This window comes from Portunus trituberculatus, chromosome 3 (assembly GCF_017591435.1).
Source record: "Portunus trituberculatus isolate SZX2019 chromosome 3, ASM1759143v1, whole genome shotgun sequence".
NCBI classification, from domain to species: Eukaryota; Metazoa; Arthropoda; class Malacostraca; order Decapoda; family Portunidae; genus Portunus; species Portunus trituberculatus.
Window position 1 is genome coordinate 1,639,829 of NC_059257.1, and position 20,784 is coordinate 1,660,612.

General features: G+C 39.4%; 1 protein-coding gene across 5 annotated transcripts in view; it reads right to left on the reverse strand.

Annotated features, from left to right (window-relative positions):
- Positions 1-395: 395 nt before the first annotated feature.
- The window catches only part of LOC123510034, a 131,428-nt gene continuing 111,039 nt past the window's right edge, over positions 396-20,784 (reverse strand). For 4 of the 5 annotated variants that reach the window (XM_045264768.1, XM_045264778.1, XM_045264788.1 and 1 more), the window contains exons 7-8: positions 6,982-7,136; positions 396-1,100 (exon numbers count right to left, since the gene is read on the reverse strand). In XM_045264768.1, coding sequence (XP_045120703.1) covers positions 919-1,100; positions 6,982-7,136 — 337 coding nt within the window. In that variant the 3' untranslated portion in view covers positions 396-918. Of the gene's footprint in view, positions 1,101-6,977; positions 7,137-20,784 lie in introns of all 5 variants that reach the window. The other variant, XM_045264798.1, reaches the window with a different exon arrangement.

The following is a 20,784-nucleotide window of genomic DNA, read 5'->3' on the forward strand; positions in this document are numbered from 1 at the left end:
AAATCTTATAAAAAAAAATTATAGTCTGCCTTCTTTAGGCCATTTTCTGAATTGTTAATTCTTATGGTATTGGTACCATAAAAAAAAATAATTTCCAGCATGACACATCAGTACTTGTCCTGATGTAAGAGTCATACACCTTTATAATAACGATGAAAGTGAAGCATGCCATCCATTGTATCATATATGACCTACATTCTGAGAAATCTCATACAGTATCTGGGAAAGAAAACACACCATCTCAGCAGAAAGCAGCCATGACGCTATATGCGTGTCATCAGATATGTCACGAGCACCCGGATGACACAAAATACATGTCATCATGTTGAAGGGATTAATACCTGATTACATGACACTTGCCCAGAAACTTAACACCAAAAGGTAAATAACATTGATTTTACATAGTTCAGATTTTATTTACTAAGGTAAAATCTGGGATTTTGGAATCAATTAAAATGATTTACAATGTTTCCTATGGGATAAATGGTTTCAGACTTTGAGCAATTCGGACATGGTACAATCTTCTGGAATGAATTATGTTCACAGTCTAATGGTCCACTATATATATATATATATATATATATATATATATATATATATATATATATATATATATATATATATATATATATATATATATATATGGGTGAAAATCCGACATTGGTTGCCCCAGACAAAGTAACAGACACTGACAATGCAAATTGAATAATATTAATACAAATGAGTAGCATCCATACTAGTTTGCAGGAAGCTCTGAGTCAATAAACTAATTAATCAGAAACCTTTTTAAATAAGTTAAAGATTCAAAAGACAACCATTTAATTAAAAAAATCAGCCATTCAAACAAAAACATTGTTTAGTTGGTCAAACATTTGGTAAATTGGTCACTTACATATCATGAAGACAACCAGTACATCATCAGTCCTCTTGCAGGTGATACTTCTTGAGAAACTTCTGTGTGGTTATGGAAACACAATTGTGGTTTTCGTCCTCTTCACCAGGGTTGTAGAGGTGATTATGTTGTTGATGTATTGGAGGCACTGAGAGAAGCTGATCTAAGACAGGCTGGTCTTTACTTCCAGTACTTGCTTTTTTCATTGCTGGAAGGAAGTGGTGTTTATGATATGCCATGAAATTACTCTAAGTCCCTAACATTTCTTTGTTACTTCTTGAGATTCAAGTTAAGTTAATACAATTGTTTACACATCTACACATACCTAACTTTTATGCAAGTAAAACAAGATGTATTTTTTCTGTGCAATTTTCCTTTCACTTAAGTATATAAAAGAGTCTAGGGAAGGAAAGATAATGAGAATCTAATAGACTTAAAGACCCTTGAAGACCAGCGAGACTGAACAAAAGGCTGGAAACTAATTGCTTTTATTCTAATTAAAATTTGGTCTCTCCTACTCATTTTTAAAGGGAATATGAGCCTGATGTACAGATTAATGAACAACAGAAAGATGGATATGGCAAATCTATTGACCCACTTTTTAGCCCTGCTAGAAGCTAGTAATTTTCCATTTCTATTGACTATGAAAATGTTTACAATATCATGCATAATTTCTATCACAGGGACCTGTTTTTCATACAAAAATGTAGCAGCTCCTCTGTTTTACTTACTTCCTTCGACCGAGATTTAAAAATCCACAGTTGACACTATGCCTTGCAGCGCAGTGCCCTAGTGCTGCCAAGAGTGTCAGCTATATGCTGCCTTCATTAATTCTCAGCACATATTGTTGTTATACATGTTGCATTTTTGTCCACATTTTGGTTTTCCTTCCATTTTTAGTGCTTCTCCTTTCTTCTCCTTCCTTTATCATGGAGGAGGACATCTACACCTACCAGGCTGAACTTCCTGCCTCTGCTCAGGAGGATGTTTTGCAGTTTTACAGAAATTCTCGTGGTACTCCTGGCTCCTCTGGTTCCCAGGCTTCCATGAGGATTTGCTCAAGAAAGGCATACACACTGGTCTTGGGTAGTATCCTTCACGACCTTCATTCGTTTGTGTTAGATGTGGGGATATCTGCAGCCTATGTAATAACCTACTTGTACTGTACAGAGTTCAAATGAGGCTCATAGTGTCCTGTCTGCATATTTCCACTTATCTAATTTGTCTTTAAAACTATGCACAATATGTGCTGCAACAACTTCATCATTTAATGCATTCTATTTTTCCACTGTTCTATGTGAAAAACTGTTTTTTCAAATAATCTTCAGACACTGCCTCTTCCTAATTTTCTTTGTATGTCCTCTTGTCCTTCCACATTATTCTGTCACCAGCACCAGGTTTTGCTTGACTATCTTTTCAATGCCATTACCTATTTCATACAATGTTATTAGGTCCTCTCTTTCCTTCTATCTTGTAAGGTTGACAGTTGGATGTATCCTAATTCACTATCACTCACTCAGTAATGAAATACCGTGGTATTTCATTACTAATTCACTATCACTCACTGCCACGGAGTCCAGGTTATCCTCATAACATGAGCGTATATGAATACTAAGATATGATATCCATTATAGCAGTCAATAGAGGAGTGGAAACATAAATTTTGTGGTGAAAGACAACACGCCAAGGTAAAAGGGTCACAAGAAGAAGAAGAAGCGTCCAAGTCGCCATGAGTCTGTGACCGATCTCCTCTCTGCTTTATTTTCTGGTATTCCATGTAAGATTTCACTTTATTCATTACAAAACAATCCTTTCTTAGAGGGCAAGGTTTGTAAAAAGCTAATAGAAATATATATAATTTTTTTTTAACCCATGTGATATGTTGGGGACCAGCCCAGAACGCATCCCCCTATTTCCATTATTTCCTATGGGAAAATTACGTCCACTTAACGAATTTCCGCTCTACGAACAGCTTTGACACCCCCTATCCTGTTCGTTAAGCGGAGTATTGCTGTACTGTCCTCCCCAGAGTCCTGACGCAAGAAGATGTGTGGAGTCAGGGGGCCAGGGGGGGGACGGTGCCTCATTCACATACCATAGGATGATGCTACTAGGATCAAGAAGTCCTGCCCCACCTCAATGGTGACTGGTGACCAGGCCCATTCCCAGCACCAATTTGTGGGGGAGGACAAGGGGGATGAGCCAGAGCAGTGAGTTTGGCCTCTCCCATGGGACCTTAGGTGAAGGTTCAGCTAGAGATGACAAGTGGTATCTTGCCTTGTACCACAGCCCACAAGATGGCATACTCATGTCCCCCCCTTCCATGGGCTGCCATCTCTGTCCTTTCAGCCAACAGGGCCCCAATGTCACACAACCACCCTATGGCTCAGCAAACCCATTGCCTTCTGCCTGAGAGTGAACAGGCCCACTCTTGCTTCAGGCATTACAACTCCACTTCAGCAGCGCCTCCCAGGGACCACCTGACGCACTCTGACAGCCGTCTCCTCAGAGTTGATCTTCTCCTCTTCGATAGGAATGATCACTGGGCCCTGTTTGATTCATCTCACCCTTCTTGTTCTGGGTGGCAGGGCTCACAGGCCTCATTGTTTCCAGGGCCTGATTATGCACCTCTTTGCTCAGAGGAACACAACTGGCCACCACTGGAAACGGAGGGTGATGAGGGGCATGAATTCCCACCCCACTTCACCTCCATGTACCATCACATGATGACCTACATAATTTTGGTATTTAAGAATGCGGTGGGCCAGAGGAGCTACATGGAATGTCCTGTCACACTAGGTACTGACACCTCACTTGCATGAAGGGATCCCATCCTCCTTGGCAGGGTGCAGCCTGTCCACTTTTCTTATGGAGCAAGCTAACAGGGCTTACTTGAAACCCAGTGAGAAGAAGCTCTCTGTGGTTGGCTATCTTTTGGGCAGGTTTACCAAGGTCCACAACATGGCAGGTCAGGAGATGTATGGGAAAGCTGACCTGGTTAATCCTAATCTCCACAGCACCTTAAACCCTGGTGCCCAAAAGCCCAGCATCACTCATGAACACCTGGAGGTGGCCAGGATGGAAGGAGTGGTTGCTACATATAAGGGCAGAGAAGTGGGTCCTTGATGTCCTAAGGGAAGACTACATAATCTTATTTGCCCCTCTGCCCCTCACCAACCACTTCAAGGACTCAGAGGCTATGTCCCAGGTTCTCTCACAGGACAAGCCTTTCAATTGGAACTCCAATGACTGAGGGACAAAGGTGGCATAGAGGCACCCCCTCTCTGAGGTTTTTACAACCACATGTTTGTGATTCCAAAGGCCCATCATCAACCGGTGTCATCATCACCAAGTTCAAGATGGAGACAGTCAGGACAGTCATGCCTGCTATACGTCAGGGGGACTGGATGGTGTCTCTGGATCTGAAAAATGCCTACCTGCAAGTTCCTATCCACAAGGACAGCCAGCACTTCCTGTACTTTACCAGGGAGGATGTCCACTTTCAGATTTGGGTGCTCTGCTACGGCCTTTTTACTGCCCCACAAATCTTTACTTGTCTCATGGCTCCTGTCTCTGCAGAGTTCCATTGCTAGGGCTTCCGCATCCTCTGTTATCTGAACATTTGGTTGGTCCTGTCTTTATTCTGTGGTCAAGGAGAAGAATGCATCTTCTACAAATCCAACTCAACCAGCAGTGGGACAAACCTTCAGTGGCAGATGACCATCCTGTCAGCTAGGATACCAGCTGCCAGAGACCTGGAGTGGTGGCTGGAGACCCAGAATTTGGAGTAGGGTCAATCCTTCCAATTGGCCATTCTTTACACAGATGTCTCAAACAACAGGTGAGGTGCATCTCTCCTCCAGGACTCATTGAGTGGCTTCTGGGACAGCCACGAAAGGCTCCTCCACATCAATGTTTTGGAACAAAGGGTACTGCCCATTGGGTTTCTAAATGAAAAAAGTACAAACAGAATGCAGGAGAATGTTGTTGTCCTCATGACCGTGGCAGGACAACTAGTGGAGGGAAGAGGGGAGAGGCCAGGGGCCTTTGTTGACAACCATATGTGCAGATATTTTTTTGAGTACTAAGTCAAATTTTTGTGTTCAAGTATTGAAAAATTTGACTTCAAAGATATTTGAGTACCGAGTCTCCACTGTACCATAATTGAGAATATATAGGACACACCTGTTTCCCAAAATTTTGGCAAAAAAAAAAATTGCCCTATGTCTAAGATGTGAAGTTGAGATCTATCTCACCTATCTCCCTGAGGCTCACTAACTTAAATTAATATCAGTACTTTTACCTACAACTGCATGCATCATTATTTTACTAATGGACAGAAGCTGAACAGCGCTTCCATACACTCTTCAAGTGTGCCTACAGGCACTATAGGCCTTACCGTAAAAAAGAAAAATTATTTTATTGCTGGTATCATTACTTTAAGAACAAATCATTGTAAAAATGAAAACAATCTAACCTGAGTGTGATGCATGTTTATAAATATCAGCATATCGGCATCCTGACTTGATGCCATCTGACGGCAAGGAGTAACAACAAGTTCATGATTGTAACAAAACACATCAACAACCTCACTGTTATGGCAGTAGGAGGAAAAAGACTGAGCTACACAATCTCCTGCTTGTGTTATGTGCTGTTAGATTGCTTGCTACAGTATATGCTAAAATACACTAAAAATATTTTTTCCTGAATTTGACCTGCTGAAATAGTAGTGCAAGTGCATCTTACATACGCTAAATAAAATATGCTTTAAAATATATGATGTATGTATGATTTTTTTATACTGTATTATTTCTTCATTATTTTAATGCTATATGACAAAAAATGGGCAGAAAGTGACAAAAAATAACAGTTTGAAGATCCTAGTGTCAATTTGAATTATTACCACAGGTTCTTCACTTCAGCTATTGCAAATATGGCTATCGTGCTGTGATAGATGCACCAATTAGACATGATAGAGGGTCGAGTGTATACACACTAAACCCTCATTTATCCGAATTTCTGTTTATCCAGACAGTGTCCAGATAATAATTTAATAATTTGAGACCGGACGGCCAACAAATTAATCAAAACAATGTGCGCCTTATGCACTTCCAGAAACACCCAATAGATGGTGGCAGGCACTTGTAAACAAGTCCAGCTTACACTCATGAATACTGTGTATTGTCTGGATTCAGTGAACAAATCTTTTTTCAGTACCTCACCAAGGGTGTTTGTTTCCCAAGGGTGTTTGTTAAGCATTAGTGAGTGACCCTATCTGTGACTTAAAAGCTGGAATAAATAAGAAAATTAGAGAAAGGAGCTAGAGTTGCTAGTGTTTATAAGGAGTATGGTGTGGCCAAGCAAACTGTGTTGGATATTAGTAAATCAAAAGATAAGCTGGTAGAATATTCTGTCAAATACTGTGTGAATGTATCATGTAAAAGTGGTAAAGGTGCACCAGGGAAAAATGTTAGGACTGGAAAAGATGCTGCATCAAATGCTGCAGTTATGAAGTGCTATGTACAACAGTGATCAGTTACTTTGAAATTTTTGTAGCAGCTAACAAGCTGGCATAGAAGACTGATAGAGCAAATTTCAGGGGGAGCAATAGGTGGTTGTGGCGATGCTGCAATCGACACAGACTTTTAATGGTACTGTGTAGAGTAAAGCTGGTGATAAGGACACAGCCAGTACCACATGACACAGCTGCATATTGTGGTACTTCATATCCACAATTTTTTTTTTTTTAAGCACTCGGCTATAACTGTTAGCTTAGTTTTAGAGTTAGTTAACTTAGATTAAGCTTGTTTTGGTTTAGTTGGTCAAAGAAACCAAAATGGACTGAGTTTTGCATTTCTTCAAAAAGTCTAGCAAGACAAATGACCATATTTGGCAAACAAACACCCTATTTGTGTTATCCAGACTTTTTCATTATCCGGTCTGGTGCCTGCACCATCTAGTCCAGAAAAATGAGGAATGCATATCATATAAATAATGCTTTCTGTGAGTATATGTTGTCTCGGAGACACTTAGCTGAGAGAAGGTAAAAAAAAGTTCTACATCAATCAAACCAATATTTTACCACCCACCAGGAGAAGCTGCTGCAATGGCTGCCAGCTGTGAGTCTGTGAGGTATTTGGCAGCTGTGGCATCATTTGCATGATGGATGTGTGTGCTGATGCTGCTCTGGAACAGTGACACAGCATTGTGAAGACCTGGGAGGTATAGGCTATCCACAAGAGGCCTGTGGATAGTAGTGATGGTGGTTACAGGTCTTTCATTAACATGAAATAGGTCATTAAATAGAGAAATCTAATGCTTCTCATAAATAACTATCAATCTATATACTAAGCTGATAATCTACCATGAGATGGTCCAGACAAAGCACCACACAATCCTACACACACATTCATTACACTACTACACTCTTAGTTCCATCATCCTAAAGTGAAAATGAATGTTTGTCTTGTGGACCATCCCATTACACCTCAGGAGCTTAAGCCTGGCACAGATGGTCACATTTATCCATTGTAAGGCTCAACAATAAACACCTGCCCTTCATAATGAGACTTTGTTAACGTGCACTCTCTCCAATACTGAGACCAAGACAGATAGATACAGGGTACTACTTCCTACAACTTAACTGGATCCATACACTAAGTGCACCCATAACTTATTCTTTTGTCTGTTCATTCATGGTATAGAAAAAAAGAAAAAAAAAAAATGAAATCAACATGCATGCATAGGCATGCATACACACATAGGCAAACACACATGCATGCACACACACCACACACACCTAAATAAGATCTGGGAATGGAGTAAAAAGTGGGAAATGGAATTCAATGTGGACAAAAGCCATGTCATGGAAATGGTAAAGAGTGAAAGACACCCCATGGGAATCTATAAAATGGGAGATGGAATAGAACTAGTGAACATAAAAAAGGAAAAGGACTTAGGAGTGACAATGGAAGAAAACAATCAACTGGTAGCCATATTGATAGAATTTTCAGAGAGACATATAATTTGCTAAGGAATATTGGAGTAGCATTTCACTACATGGACAAAGAAATGATGAAGAATTGATAAGTACTATAATAAGACCCGGATTGGAATTTGCAGGAGTAGTGTGGACCCCCAATAAAAAGAAACACATAAGGAAGTTGGAGAGACTACATAAATGGCTACAAGAATGGTTCCAGAATTTGAAGGGATGACATATGAACATATGAGGAAAAACTAAAGGCTATAGATCTACTAACCCTGGGACAGAGAAGGGAGAGAGGGGATCTGACACAATTGATACAATTGATCAACACAATGGACCAAGTGGATAATGAGAAACTGATCCTGAGAGAAGAATATGACATTCAAAGCACAAGATCGCAGAGTAAAAAGTTGAGGAAGAGAAGATGTCTGAGAGATGTTAAAAAACATAGTTTCCCACAAAGATGTGTTGAGATGTGGAACAGTTTGAGTGAGGAAGTGGTGTCAGCAATGAGTGTGCATGGTTTTAGAGAAAAATTGGATAAGTGCAGATATGAAGACAGGGCTACATGAGCGTAAAGCCCAGGCCCTGTAAAACTACAACTAGGTAAATACACACACACACACACACACACACACACACACACACACACACACACACACACACACACACACACACACACACACACACACCGTCGCTGAGAGAGGACGGCTCGTCTCCGGCTGCGGAGTGCGGACGGGAAGAAGGAAAATACCTATGGTGTTGCAGGGCCCGGGTAACTCTAAGTTAGTGTCCTGTTAATGTCCTACTGTCGCTTAGTGTTGAAAGTGAGGGATATGGAGAGTGATCCCTGAGAGGAGAGTGTGGGCGGTGATTGTTTTGGCCGTAATCAGCTGACAATAGCAAAAATGGCGTCTAGACAAACAAGAGACTTTGAAGGTTTTATTACTACACCAAAAGGACTGGAGAAACTTGATATGGATGAAGAATCCAGGCACTGGAAAGTAAGTTCCTAAACATTTTGTCAATAGAAGAAGAACTGGATAGAGTTCTAGCCGAGAGTGATTCATTCAAAAAAGAGATCTATTTGTTAACGTTAGCAAATAAAGAGCTATTGAAGGAAAAAGTTGAGATGGAGAAAGAAAACCAACAACTAAGGAAACAATGTGAAGAGATGAAGGCTAAACTCATGGAAATGGAGATAAAAATATCAGAAGGGGACTTGAGGAAGGAGGAATGCCTTAATCTAATTGATACCAGGATGAAAGAAGTAAACCATGAACATCAGGAGGTACAAAGGTCATTTAGGGAGATAGTAAAAAACCAGGAAGAGGAAAATAAAGGGATTATGCAGAGGGAAATGGTAAAGGCACTAAAGAAAAATGAGTATGTGGTGAGAGATATTGCTGAAAAGAAAAAATGTGCGATCATAATAGGATTGCGGGAGGAAACTAACAGGAACTGGCAGGACAGGAGGGATAAGGAAAATGACAGGATTAAGTCTTTACTGAACAAGATCTCTGTGGAAGAAGAGGACCTATATGCTGAGGTAGAAGAAAGTGTGAGATTGGGAGCTTTTGAGGAAGGCAAGAATAGACCATTAAAATTGAAATTAAAGTCTCAGGTGGCAGCAGAGGCCTTGTTGAGGAGGGCTTGGAAACTTAAGGACTCTGAGGAAACCAAAACAATTTACATAAGAAGAAATATGTCACAAGATGAGCAAATGAAAATGAAGGAGCTTGTAACTGAAGTGAAAGAGAGGAATGACGAAAGAACAGAGGAGGAAAAGACCAAGTTTTTTTGGAGGATGAGAAATGGGAGGCTAAAGAAGTGGTGGATAAAACAGATGGAATAGGCACTACATGGAAGAACGAGACTAGGAATGGAATAAAAGTGACTTACATGAACATATATGGATTTCTGTCTAAGAGGCTAGAATGTATGGATTACCTAAGAAATAACGAACCGGACATAATGTGTGTAGTGGAAACAAAGCTAAGACCCGAAATAAAGCTAGACTGATTTGTTGTAAAACACTACAAAGTATGGAGAAATGATAGAAAAAATAAAGGAGGCGGTGGTATAATGGTTCTTACTAAGGAAGATCTGATAGTGAAGGAGGTGAACTATAGTAAGTGAAATGAGGAAATGAGATAGTGAGTATGCTTATAACAGATGGCAAGAGGGACATTAATATTATAACAGTATACATACCACCCAGAACCAGTGCTTGGGAATATGAACAGTACCAAATGGTGATGAGAAATACTCTAGACAGAATGAAGCAAGAACTCATCAGAAAGGATAGAGTGATGATAGTTGGAGACTTTAATTGCAAAGAAATAGTGTGGGAAGACTACAAAGTGGTGAACGGTGGTGAGTGGGCAGAAGAATTGTTAAAGGTAGCAACAAATAACTTGATGACACAGTGGGTGAGATCACCAACAAGGTGCAGGGGACAAGATGTTGCAGCAAGGTTGGATTTGGTATTTACCAGGGAATCTCTAAAAGAGGAAATTGAACATGAATGTCCCTTGGGAAAAGCGATCATGATGTCCTAAGCTTTGAGCTGGATACGGAATTAAGCACGAATAAGATTGTGGAACACAGGGAGGAAAAATTAAATTATACTAGGGCAAATTATAACCATATAAGGGAGTTCTTTAATGAAATTGACTGGTCCGTGGTATACCAGGAAAGGGATATGCAATTGAAATACGATAAATTTATGGATTTGTATAACTCTGCTGTGAAAAGTTTGTGCCATATCACAGAAAGAGGACTTTAAATAATAAACAGTGGTTTAATAGAAATTGTGAAGAAGCAAAAAAGAACAAAGAAAAGGCATGGAAGAAACTTAAGAAAAACAGTGATGTATTATCAAGGGAAGTCTACAAAACAGCAAGGAATAGATATGTTGAAGTAAGGAGAACAGCACAGAAGGAATATGAACAGAGGGTGGTGGAAAACTGTGATAGTGACCCAAAATGTTTTACAAATTCATAAATGGAAAACTAAATAAAAGGGAGGCAATAGAAAAGGTAAAAACGGGAAGAAGTATATGAAGATGCTGGAGATATAGCTGAAATTTTGAACGACAACTTTTGCAAAGTGTTTACAAAGGAGGAGCATTTTATGGGAGGAAGGCCTACGGAAATAAAGCAAATGCAGGACATCATGGTTACTAAGGAAGATGTAAGGAAAATTATAAGCAATCTGGATATTAATAAATCAATGGGGCCTGATGGCATATCTGGGAGGTTGCTAAATGAATGTAAGGATCAATTGTTGAACCCCGTATTTGATATTGTGGAAACCTCCATACGAACAGGATTAGTCCCGAAAGAGTGGAAAAGAGCTGACATTGTGCCTATATATAAGAATGGTAGTAGAATGGAACCGCTAAATTATAGACCAGTATCGTTGACTAGTATATTGTGCAAGGTATGTGAAGAAGTAATTAAAGCTAAGTGGAGTGAGTATCTAGAAAGTGAAAACATTCTGAGTGAAAGGCAGTTTGGTTTCAGAAAAGGAAGATCGTGTATCCAATTTATTATGTTTTTATTCAAGAGTGACTGACATACTACAACATAGAGAGGGATGGGTGGATGCTATCTACCTGGACTTGAGAAAGGCCTTTGATAAAGTACCACACAATAGACTGATGTGGAAACTAAAGATGATTGGAGGAGTAAATGATAAACTAGCAAAATGGATGGAAAATTACTTAATGGGAAGAGAAATGAGAACAGTGGTGAGAGGAAGGAAGTCCGAGTGGAAGAAGGTAACCAGTGGAGTTCCACAAGGGTCAGTGCTGGGTCCCATCATGTTTTTGATTTATGTTAATGATATGCCAGTAGGAATTGACAGTTATATGAACATGTTTGGGACAATACTAAAATTATGAGGAGAGTAAAGAATGTGGAAGATTGTAACAAGTTACAGGAAGATCTTGATAAAATATATGAGTGGAGTAAGGAGTGGCAGATGGAATTTAATATAGACAAGACCCATGTTATGAAAATGGGAAGAAGTAGATACAGACCAAACAGGGATTACAGGCTGGGTGATGAGAAAATTAAAGAGACCAATGAGGAGAAAGACTTAGGAGTAACCGTGCAAAACACTTTGTCACCGGAGAAACACATTAACAAGATTTTTTTGAAAACATACAACATGCTTCAAAATATTGGCCTTGCATTCCACTACCTAGATGAAGGAATGATGAAGAAGATATTATGTACCTTAATAAGACCCCAGTTAGAATATGCAGCATGTGTCTGGTCACCGCATATGAAGAAAAATGTGAAGGTGGAAAGGGTACAGAGGCTGGCAACAAGGATGGTACCAGGACTCAGGGAGTTAGACTATGAGGAAAGACTGAGGAAGCTGGGGCTGACCACATTAGAAGAGAGAAGAACAAGAGGAGACATGATAACTATGTATAAATTGGTGAACAAGATTGACATACTCGATAGAGAGTTGATAATGGTGACCACAAGTAATAATCTCCGAGGACATGGAAAAAAGCTAATAAAGGACATCTGTCTAAATGACGTGAGAAAATACAGTTTCCTGCATCGTAGCATTGATAAGTGGAATAAACTGAGAAGTGATGTCGTTGACACGGTGTGTGTCAATCAGATGAAAGAGAGATATGACAGGAATGGATAAAGAGACAGGACACAGAGAGCTTAGCTCGGGCCCTGTAATACACAAATAGGTAAATACACACACACACACACACACACACACACACACACACACACACACACACACACACACACAAAGAGTCTGGGGAGAAAACTTTGGGCCTTGCTGAAATTATAGATCAACAGATCATAGAAGAGAAGATTGCTGAGAAAGTGGTGAAGGTTATTAAATCAAATGAGACATTGGTGAGGGAAACTGTAGACAAAAAGAGATGTGTGGTGATATTTGGTGTGGAGGAGGATAAGACACCGAGTAAAATGGAGAGAGAGAAAACATAAAAAGGTGATAAATAATATCATTAATGTGGTGCAGGAGGAGGAAAAGACCTAGTACAAGAAATAGAGGACTTCCATAGAATTGGAAAGTTCACAAGAGAAGGTATGAGGCCAATAAGAATCAAACTTAAGTCACAAAAGGATGTAGATGAATTGGTGGAGAAGTCATGGAGGCTAGCCCAGCAGGAAACAACAAGGAAGATTTGGTTGAGAAGAGATCTCGGTGAAAAGGAAAGAGAAATGTTAAATGAGTTGAGAAAGGAGGCTTTGAAAAAAAATGAAGAGAGGACAGAAGAGGAGAAGAAAGAGTTTTTCTGGAGAATCTTGGATATGAGACTGAGGAAGTGGTTCATAACCCAGAAAAGTACAGTAAGAAAGGACTAAAGAAACTTACGTATGAGCGAATGTAATGTATTCCAACATAAATGGAGTGATATCGGGATTTTAGAACTCAACGATTACTTGAGGGACAAGAACCCAGATATTGTGGGTCTTACTGAAACAAAACTGAGAGAGGAGAAGACCTGATGATGGTTGGAGAAGGAAATATAATGTTTGGAAAAGAAATAGAGTAGGTAAGATGGGAGGAGGAGTGATGTTGCTGGTTAAAAAGATATAAAGGTGGATCAAGTGAAAGAAGGTATGGGAAAGGCAGAAGTGCTAAAGATCAGAGCAGAAACTAATGAAGGAAAAAGAGGCACTACATAGTGGTGTACGTACCACCTAAGACAAATGCATGGTCAGTACAGGAATATGAAGAAATGATAAGTGATACAGGAACATGTCTGGAAGAAATGTTGGGTGGCTGTGAACGAACTATAATGATGGGAGATTTTAATTGTAAAGAGGTGTGTTGGGAGGACTGGTCAATGGAAGGATCAGAGACAACATGGGGAAATACACTATTGACACTGGCAATGGAAAATGTGTTAACTCAGTGGGTCAAAGAAGATACTAGGTTTGGAGGAGAGGGAGCATCGTCAAGACTGGACTTGGTCTTTAGTACAGAGCCAATGGTCATTGAGGAGATGAGGGTGGAGTGCCCTTTAGCAAAGAGTGATCATGCAGTTTTGGAGTTCAAGGTGATAGATGAAGAGAAATCTAGAAGAAATGAAGAATATAAAGTGGGAAGATGGAATTATGCCAAGACAGATTTTGGAAACCTAAAGAAATTCTTTCAAGAGACAAATTGGATGAAATTCAAGAGTGCTAAGGAGCAAATGAAAAGTGGAAGGAATTTATAAAATATACAAAGAAGGTGAGAAAAATTTGTACCAATAAGACAACATAGAGAAGTTGGAAAGCAGGACTGGTTTAACGATAGATGTGAAAAGGCTAGAACAAGAAAAGAGGATGCATGGAAGAGGTGGAGAAGGAAAAGACGGATTAAGCAGTGGAAAGTTACAAAAGAGCAAGAAATGAATATGTGTTGATTAGAAGAGAAGAAAGAAAGAAACAAGAAAAGGATATAATTGATAAATGTAAAGACCAACCAAGGCTTTTTACAGACATGTGAACAACAACATCAAAAATAGAGAAAGTATTGAAAGTTTAGAAGTAAATGGAGTATGCAGTGAAGATCCCAGGAAATGGCAGAGGCTATGAATGGATGCTTTCGGAAGGTATTCACAAAGGAGACTGCTTTTGACAAACCACTGGTAATGGAACAGAAAGGGATTATGAAGGAGTTTCAAGTAACTGTGGAGGAGATCAAGAATATGATGGGGAGTTTAGAAGTGAGAAAAGCTGTGGGACCTGATGGGGTATCAGGATGGATTTTAAGAGAATGCAGGAGCAACTGGCAGAAAAAGTTTGTGAAGTAATTGATGCCTCATTAAGGGAAGGTGTAGTGCCCCAAGACTGGAAAAGAGCTAACATTGTCCCAATCTATAAATCAGGTAACAAGAGAGACCCATTGAACTATAGACCAGTGTCACTTACAAGTGTGGTAGCTAAGATGTGTGAGAGGGTGGTGAAGAATAGATGGACAGACTTCTTGGAGAAAATGACATACTTTGTGAGTGTCAATTTGGTTTTAGAAAAGGGCGTTCATGCACGACAAACCTGATATGTTACTATTCGAGGGTGATAGATGTAATACAGGAAAGAGATGGTTGGGCTGATGGAATATATCTGGATTTAAAAAAGGCCTTTGATAAGGTACCACACCGGAGACTGATCTGGAAACTTGAAATGGTAGGAGGAGTGCATGGCAGTTTACTAAAATGGATGGAAGACTTTTGGTAGGAAGAGAAATGAGAACAATAATTAAGGACAGACCATCAGAATGGGGCTTGGTGGAGAGTGGAGTTCCACAGGGATCAGTGTTGGCACCAGTAATGTTCGCGGTCTACATAAATGACATGGTGGATGGGGTGTCCAGTTATGTGAGCCTATTTGCAGACGATGCAAAATTGTTAAGAAAAGTGAGATGTGACAAAGATTGCGAACTACTCCAGGAAGACTTGGACAGAATATGGAAATGGAGCTGTACATGGCAAATGGAGTTCAACACGACAAAATGCAAGAAAATAGAGTTTGGCAAGAGTGAAAGAAGAATCAGGAGTATGTACAAGATAGGAAATGAAGACATAAAACCAGTCATGAAGAAAAAGACCTTGGGGTGACAATTACCAATGACCTATCGCCAGAGAGACATATAAACAAAATAATTGGAGAAGTATTGAACTTATTGAGGAACATAAGAGTGGCGTTCGATATTTAGATGAAGAAATGATGAAGAAAATAATTACTGCAATGATAAGACCGAGGCTTGAATATGCAACAATACAGTGGGCTCCGAACTTAAAGAAACACATAAGGAAACTAGAGAAAGTACAGAGGGCTGCAACAAAATGGTGCCTGACTTAAGAGATTTGACTTATGAAGACAGACTGAAAAGAATGCAACTTCCGACCCTGGAAAACAGAAGAGAAAGGGGAGACCTGATAGCAATATACAGAGTGATGATTGGCATGGAAAAATGGATAGGGAAGATCTGTGTATGTGGAATGAAAGAATGTCGAGAGGGCATGGGAAAAACTAAAATGGCCACTTATAGGAGAGATGTGAAAAATATAGCTTCCTCATAGAAGGGTGGAAGCATGGAATAGTTTAGACGTGGAAGTGGTCAACGCAAGGAATATTCATGATTTTAAGAAAAAGCTGGACATTAATAGATATGGAGACGGGACAACACGAGCATAGCTCTTTTCCCGTATGTTACAATTAGGTAAATACAATTAGGTAAATACACACACACACACACACACACACACACATACACACAGGGAAAAATGTTAGGACTGGAAAAGATGTTGCATCAAATTATGAAAGTGGTATGGAAGAAGCCTGGGGAGAAAGATTTCTGAGCCTAATGATAGATAATATGCTGGACCAAAAAGTAAAGGAAAACACAAGATTCAGAGGAAACGACAAGCTGGCGAGATTGGACCTAGTTTTCACAAGGGGTATACAAATGAATGATGATACAAGATATAAGTGCCCACTGGGAAAGAGTGACCATGTAATATTAAAAATGGATATAGAAGAGGAAAATGAAGATAGAGACAATTCATACAAAGGAGATTGATTAAATTACAGAAAAGTTGATATTGAGAATCTCAAGAACTATTTCAAATACAAGCAACCCCCCTTTAACGAAGGTTCACACAACAAAATTTCGCAACAACGAAGGTTTCATTTTACTACTGTCTGCTCGTTTAACAAATACCAAACTTGCTTTAACGAAGCTTTATCCAGGTAAATTTTTCCAAGTTTGAAAGAGATATCAGAAGACAGGCTTTTGATACAAGGATCGTGGACAACAACCACTCACTGTGTTCAAAACAATACAGCGTTAGCAGCAGCTGTCTTCCTCGAATTTAAAAAAGTGAACTGTGAGCATTGCTAAGACGACCAGGAAGTCTCTTACTCTCGAAGTGAAGCTGGATATTATTCACAGACACAAGAGGGGCCACAAAACTAATAGCATTGCTCACCACCATCTTGACTCCATCTACTGTATCTACTATTTTCAGGTCAGCAGACTCTATTAAGAAGGCTGGTGAGACCGTATCTTCCTTATAAGCTAAAAGAACCACCTGAACTTGTGACTACAATGGATAAAATGGAAAGCCTTGTGGAAATGTGGTACATAAGTTTTGTATGTGGTACAATGATGCGCCCTTTGTTTACATTCCACAGGTTGCCAGTTAGTGTCTTTCCCGTTTCACTCTCCCTCCCTTCATAAATTTAAGATCACCAACATTATAAAGTTCCGTACATACATACATTAGTGTACATTATAATGACTTAAATTAAACTGCCTAAATGTTTAACTTCATAATCTTTACTTTCATTAAACCTTTCACTGTACTATGATGCAGTTAAACTGCCTAAATGTTTAACTTCATAATCTTTACTTTCATTAAACCTTTCACTGTGCTATGATGCACTCTCGCTTTATTTACTCTCAATGGAAGTTCAAGTCAAGGGTTAAACTTGTTATAATCAGTTCGCTTAACGAAGTTTCACTTAACAAAGGTTTTTTTTAGGAATATAACCCCTTTGTTTGGCAGGGGTTGCCTGTACATTAACTGGGAAGAGATGGAAAACTCAGAGATGGTGCAAGAGAAATATAACTTATTTTTGGAAATATACAAAACAGCAGTCAGGGAATATGTCCCAAAATATAGACCTAAGGAAGAAGTAAAGAAAGACTGGGTTAACACAAGGTGTGCTAGGACAAAAGAGAAAAGAGATGGAGCATGGAAAAGGTGGAGGAGAAATGGAAATCCAGTAAATAAGGAAAACTCCAAGGCAGTGAGAAATGAATATGTTAAGGTGAGGAAGGATGAGGAAAGGAACTATGAAAAGGACATTGTCAAAAAATGTAAGGCGCAACCAAAATTGTTCTACGGATTCGTAAATGAAAAAATAAGGCAAAAAGAAACAATAGAAAAGTTAAAAGGAGAGAACGGAATGGTGGAAGACCCAAAAAGTATGGCAGAACTATTAAATAATAAATTTCAGGTCTTTACTAAGAAATACAAATTTAAAAGGCCACAGGGTAATAGAGAGACTGTCTTTACGAAAGAGGTTAAAGTAACCAAGCTTGAAATAAAAGAGTTATTGAAAGAATTAGATGAAGAGAAGGCAATGGGACCGGATGAAGTCTCAGGCAGAATACTGAAAGAATGTAGGGAAGAACTAGCAAGTCCTATATACATCATAACATGCTCAATAGAAAATGGAATAGTACCAGTAGAATAGAAAAGAGCTGATGTGGTTCCCATATATAAGAGCGGAAGGAAGGAAGAACCTTTAAATTACAGACCGGAATCACTAACTAGTGTAATATGCAAGATGTGTGAAAGAGCAATAAAGAAACAATCGATTGAGTTCCTTGAAGACAACAAATTAATATCAAATAGCCAATTTGGTTTTAGAAAAAGGTGGTCGTGTGTAACAAATTTACTGAGTTTCTACTCAAGAATAGTTGATAGAGTAAAAGAGAGAGAGGGATGGGTTGACTGTAATTATTTGGATTTAAAAAAAAGGCATTTGATAAAGTGTCACATGCAAGATTACTGTGGAAGTTAGAGAAGGGTGGCTTAAAAGGATGCACATTGAGATGGATGGAAAATTATTTGAGGGGGAGAGAAATAAGGATGATAGTTAAAGATATGAAGTCCAAGTGGAGAGCAGTAGAAAGCGGAGTGCGACAGGGGTCAGTATTGGCGCCAATACTTTTCCTCATATATATAAACGACATGCCAGAGGGAGTGAACAGCTACATAAATCTGTTTGCGGATAATGCGAAACTGTGCAGAGTTATAAAGCAAAAAGAGGATTGTAAAATACTGCAGGAAGACCTAAATAAGATCTGGGAATGGAGTAAAAAAGTGGGAAATGGAATTCAATGTGGACAAAAGCCATGTCATGGAAATGGAAAAGAGTGAAAGACGACCCATGGGAATCTATAAGATTCCCATGGGATTGAGTAGAACTGGAGAAAGTAAAAAAACAAAAAGACAGGAGTGACAATGGAAGAAACAATCAACCGGTAAGCCATATTGATAGAATTTTCAGAGACATATAATTTGCTAAGGAATATTGGATTAGCATTTCACTACATGGACAAAGCATTGATGAAGAAATTGATAAGTACAGGTAGTCCTCAACTTATACGGTAGATGTGTTCCAGAAGGGGCCGTATAAAGTAAGGAAGGAATACCCAACTCCCTAGACGACTTTTTTTTAAGTATAAAAGAGCGAACCTGAGCTTTGTACAGTACCTCCAGCCCCTTTTCATCAAGCAGCCACGCAATCTTCATGAGCGTGACTCCCAGCACATCCACTTCATCCCTTGGTTGAACAGCCTCGCTCTCCAGGGCGAGGCTTCAGGGGCGTCCTCGCACCACTACCACTACCATCACCATCACCATCAAACTACCACCAAAAAACCAACCACCACCACCACCACCGCCATCACATCTAGACTTTGAAGGATGTGTTCAAAATAAAATAATCTTTCACTGTACATATACATTTTGCATTAAACACATTTCTATAATGCTTATTAATGTTTTTATTAATAAACTTACAAAGAAATAAAAATGACTATGAAAAAGGGAAATGTTTAACCCCTTCAGTACCATGATGTGTTTTCATATTCACTCTACTTACTATTTGGCGATTTTACACAGCGTCAGAAATGTATGTGGGGGATTAGAATAGTGAAGACTGTAGCTATTAATCCTCTGACCTCCATAGACCCTTCCTAATGTCAATAAAATGGTCTAATCACACCCAAAGGCCAAAACTCAAGGTAAAAATGCATCTCAGTACTGAAGGGGTTAAAAACAAAATTATTTTATTAGTACCTTCTTCCTCTATTTTGCTACTTCCTCCTCTGATGTTTCACCACTGTCATCATCTGTCTTTGATTCTGTTACTTAACTTGGTGTGTGGTCTGAAGAAGTTTGTTATCAATTGCTGTTTTTTCTTTTGTTGTTTTTCTTTGAGAAGAACCTCATAACACATCATTTTTTTCCATGACCCCTTCTGATGACGGTGTGCTTCTTTCAATATTTGGGTCATTTTCTTCAGAATTTTCATCGACTGCGCCAACAAGTCCATGCACTCAGACAAGTTGGCTGCTGTGAGGGCTCGCTCCAGTGTATATGTCTTCCTTGCTCTCTTGGGCGTATCACCGCCAGCTGTAGATGCAGAAGGGCGCTTGGGAGCCATGGTAAACACTGGGCACGAGAGAGGGAGATGTTGCCACAACCACATGCAGGTAAACAATGAGGCTGCTTGGTGCGCAATTCTGAACTAAATCGCCGCACAAATTTTTACTTTCTTGAAACCGTGTGATTCTGAGGAATTCGTACAATGTGATGAATAACCCCTATTTTTGGACACCGTATAACTCTGAATTCATATAAAGTAAATTTGTATAAATCGAGGACTACTTGTACTATATATAATAAGACCCGGATTGGAATATGCAGGAGTAGTGTGGACACCCCATAAAAAGAAACACATAGGGAAGTTGGAGAGACTACAAAAAATGGCTACAAGAATGGTTCCAGAATCTGAAGGGATGACATATGAGGAGAGACTAAGGGCTATGGATCTACCAACCCTGGAACAGAGAAGGGAGAGAGGGGATCTGATACAAGTTTATAAATTGATCAACGGAATGGACCAAGTGGATAATGAGAAACTGATCCTGAGAGAAGAATATGACATTCGAAGCACAAGATCGCATAGTAAAAAGCTGTGAAAGGGAAGATTTTTTCTTTTTTTTTCATTTTTACGGTAAGGCCTATAGCGCCTGTAAGCACACTTGAAGAGTGTCTTGGAAGGGCTGTTCAGCTTCTGCCAATTAGTGGCACAGACAATATTAT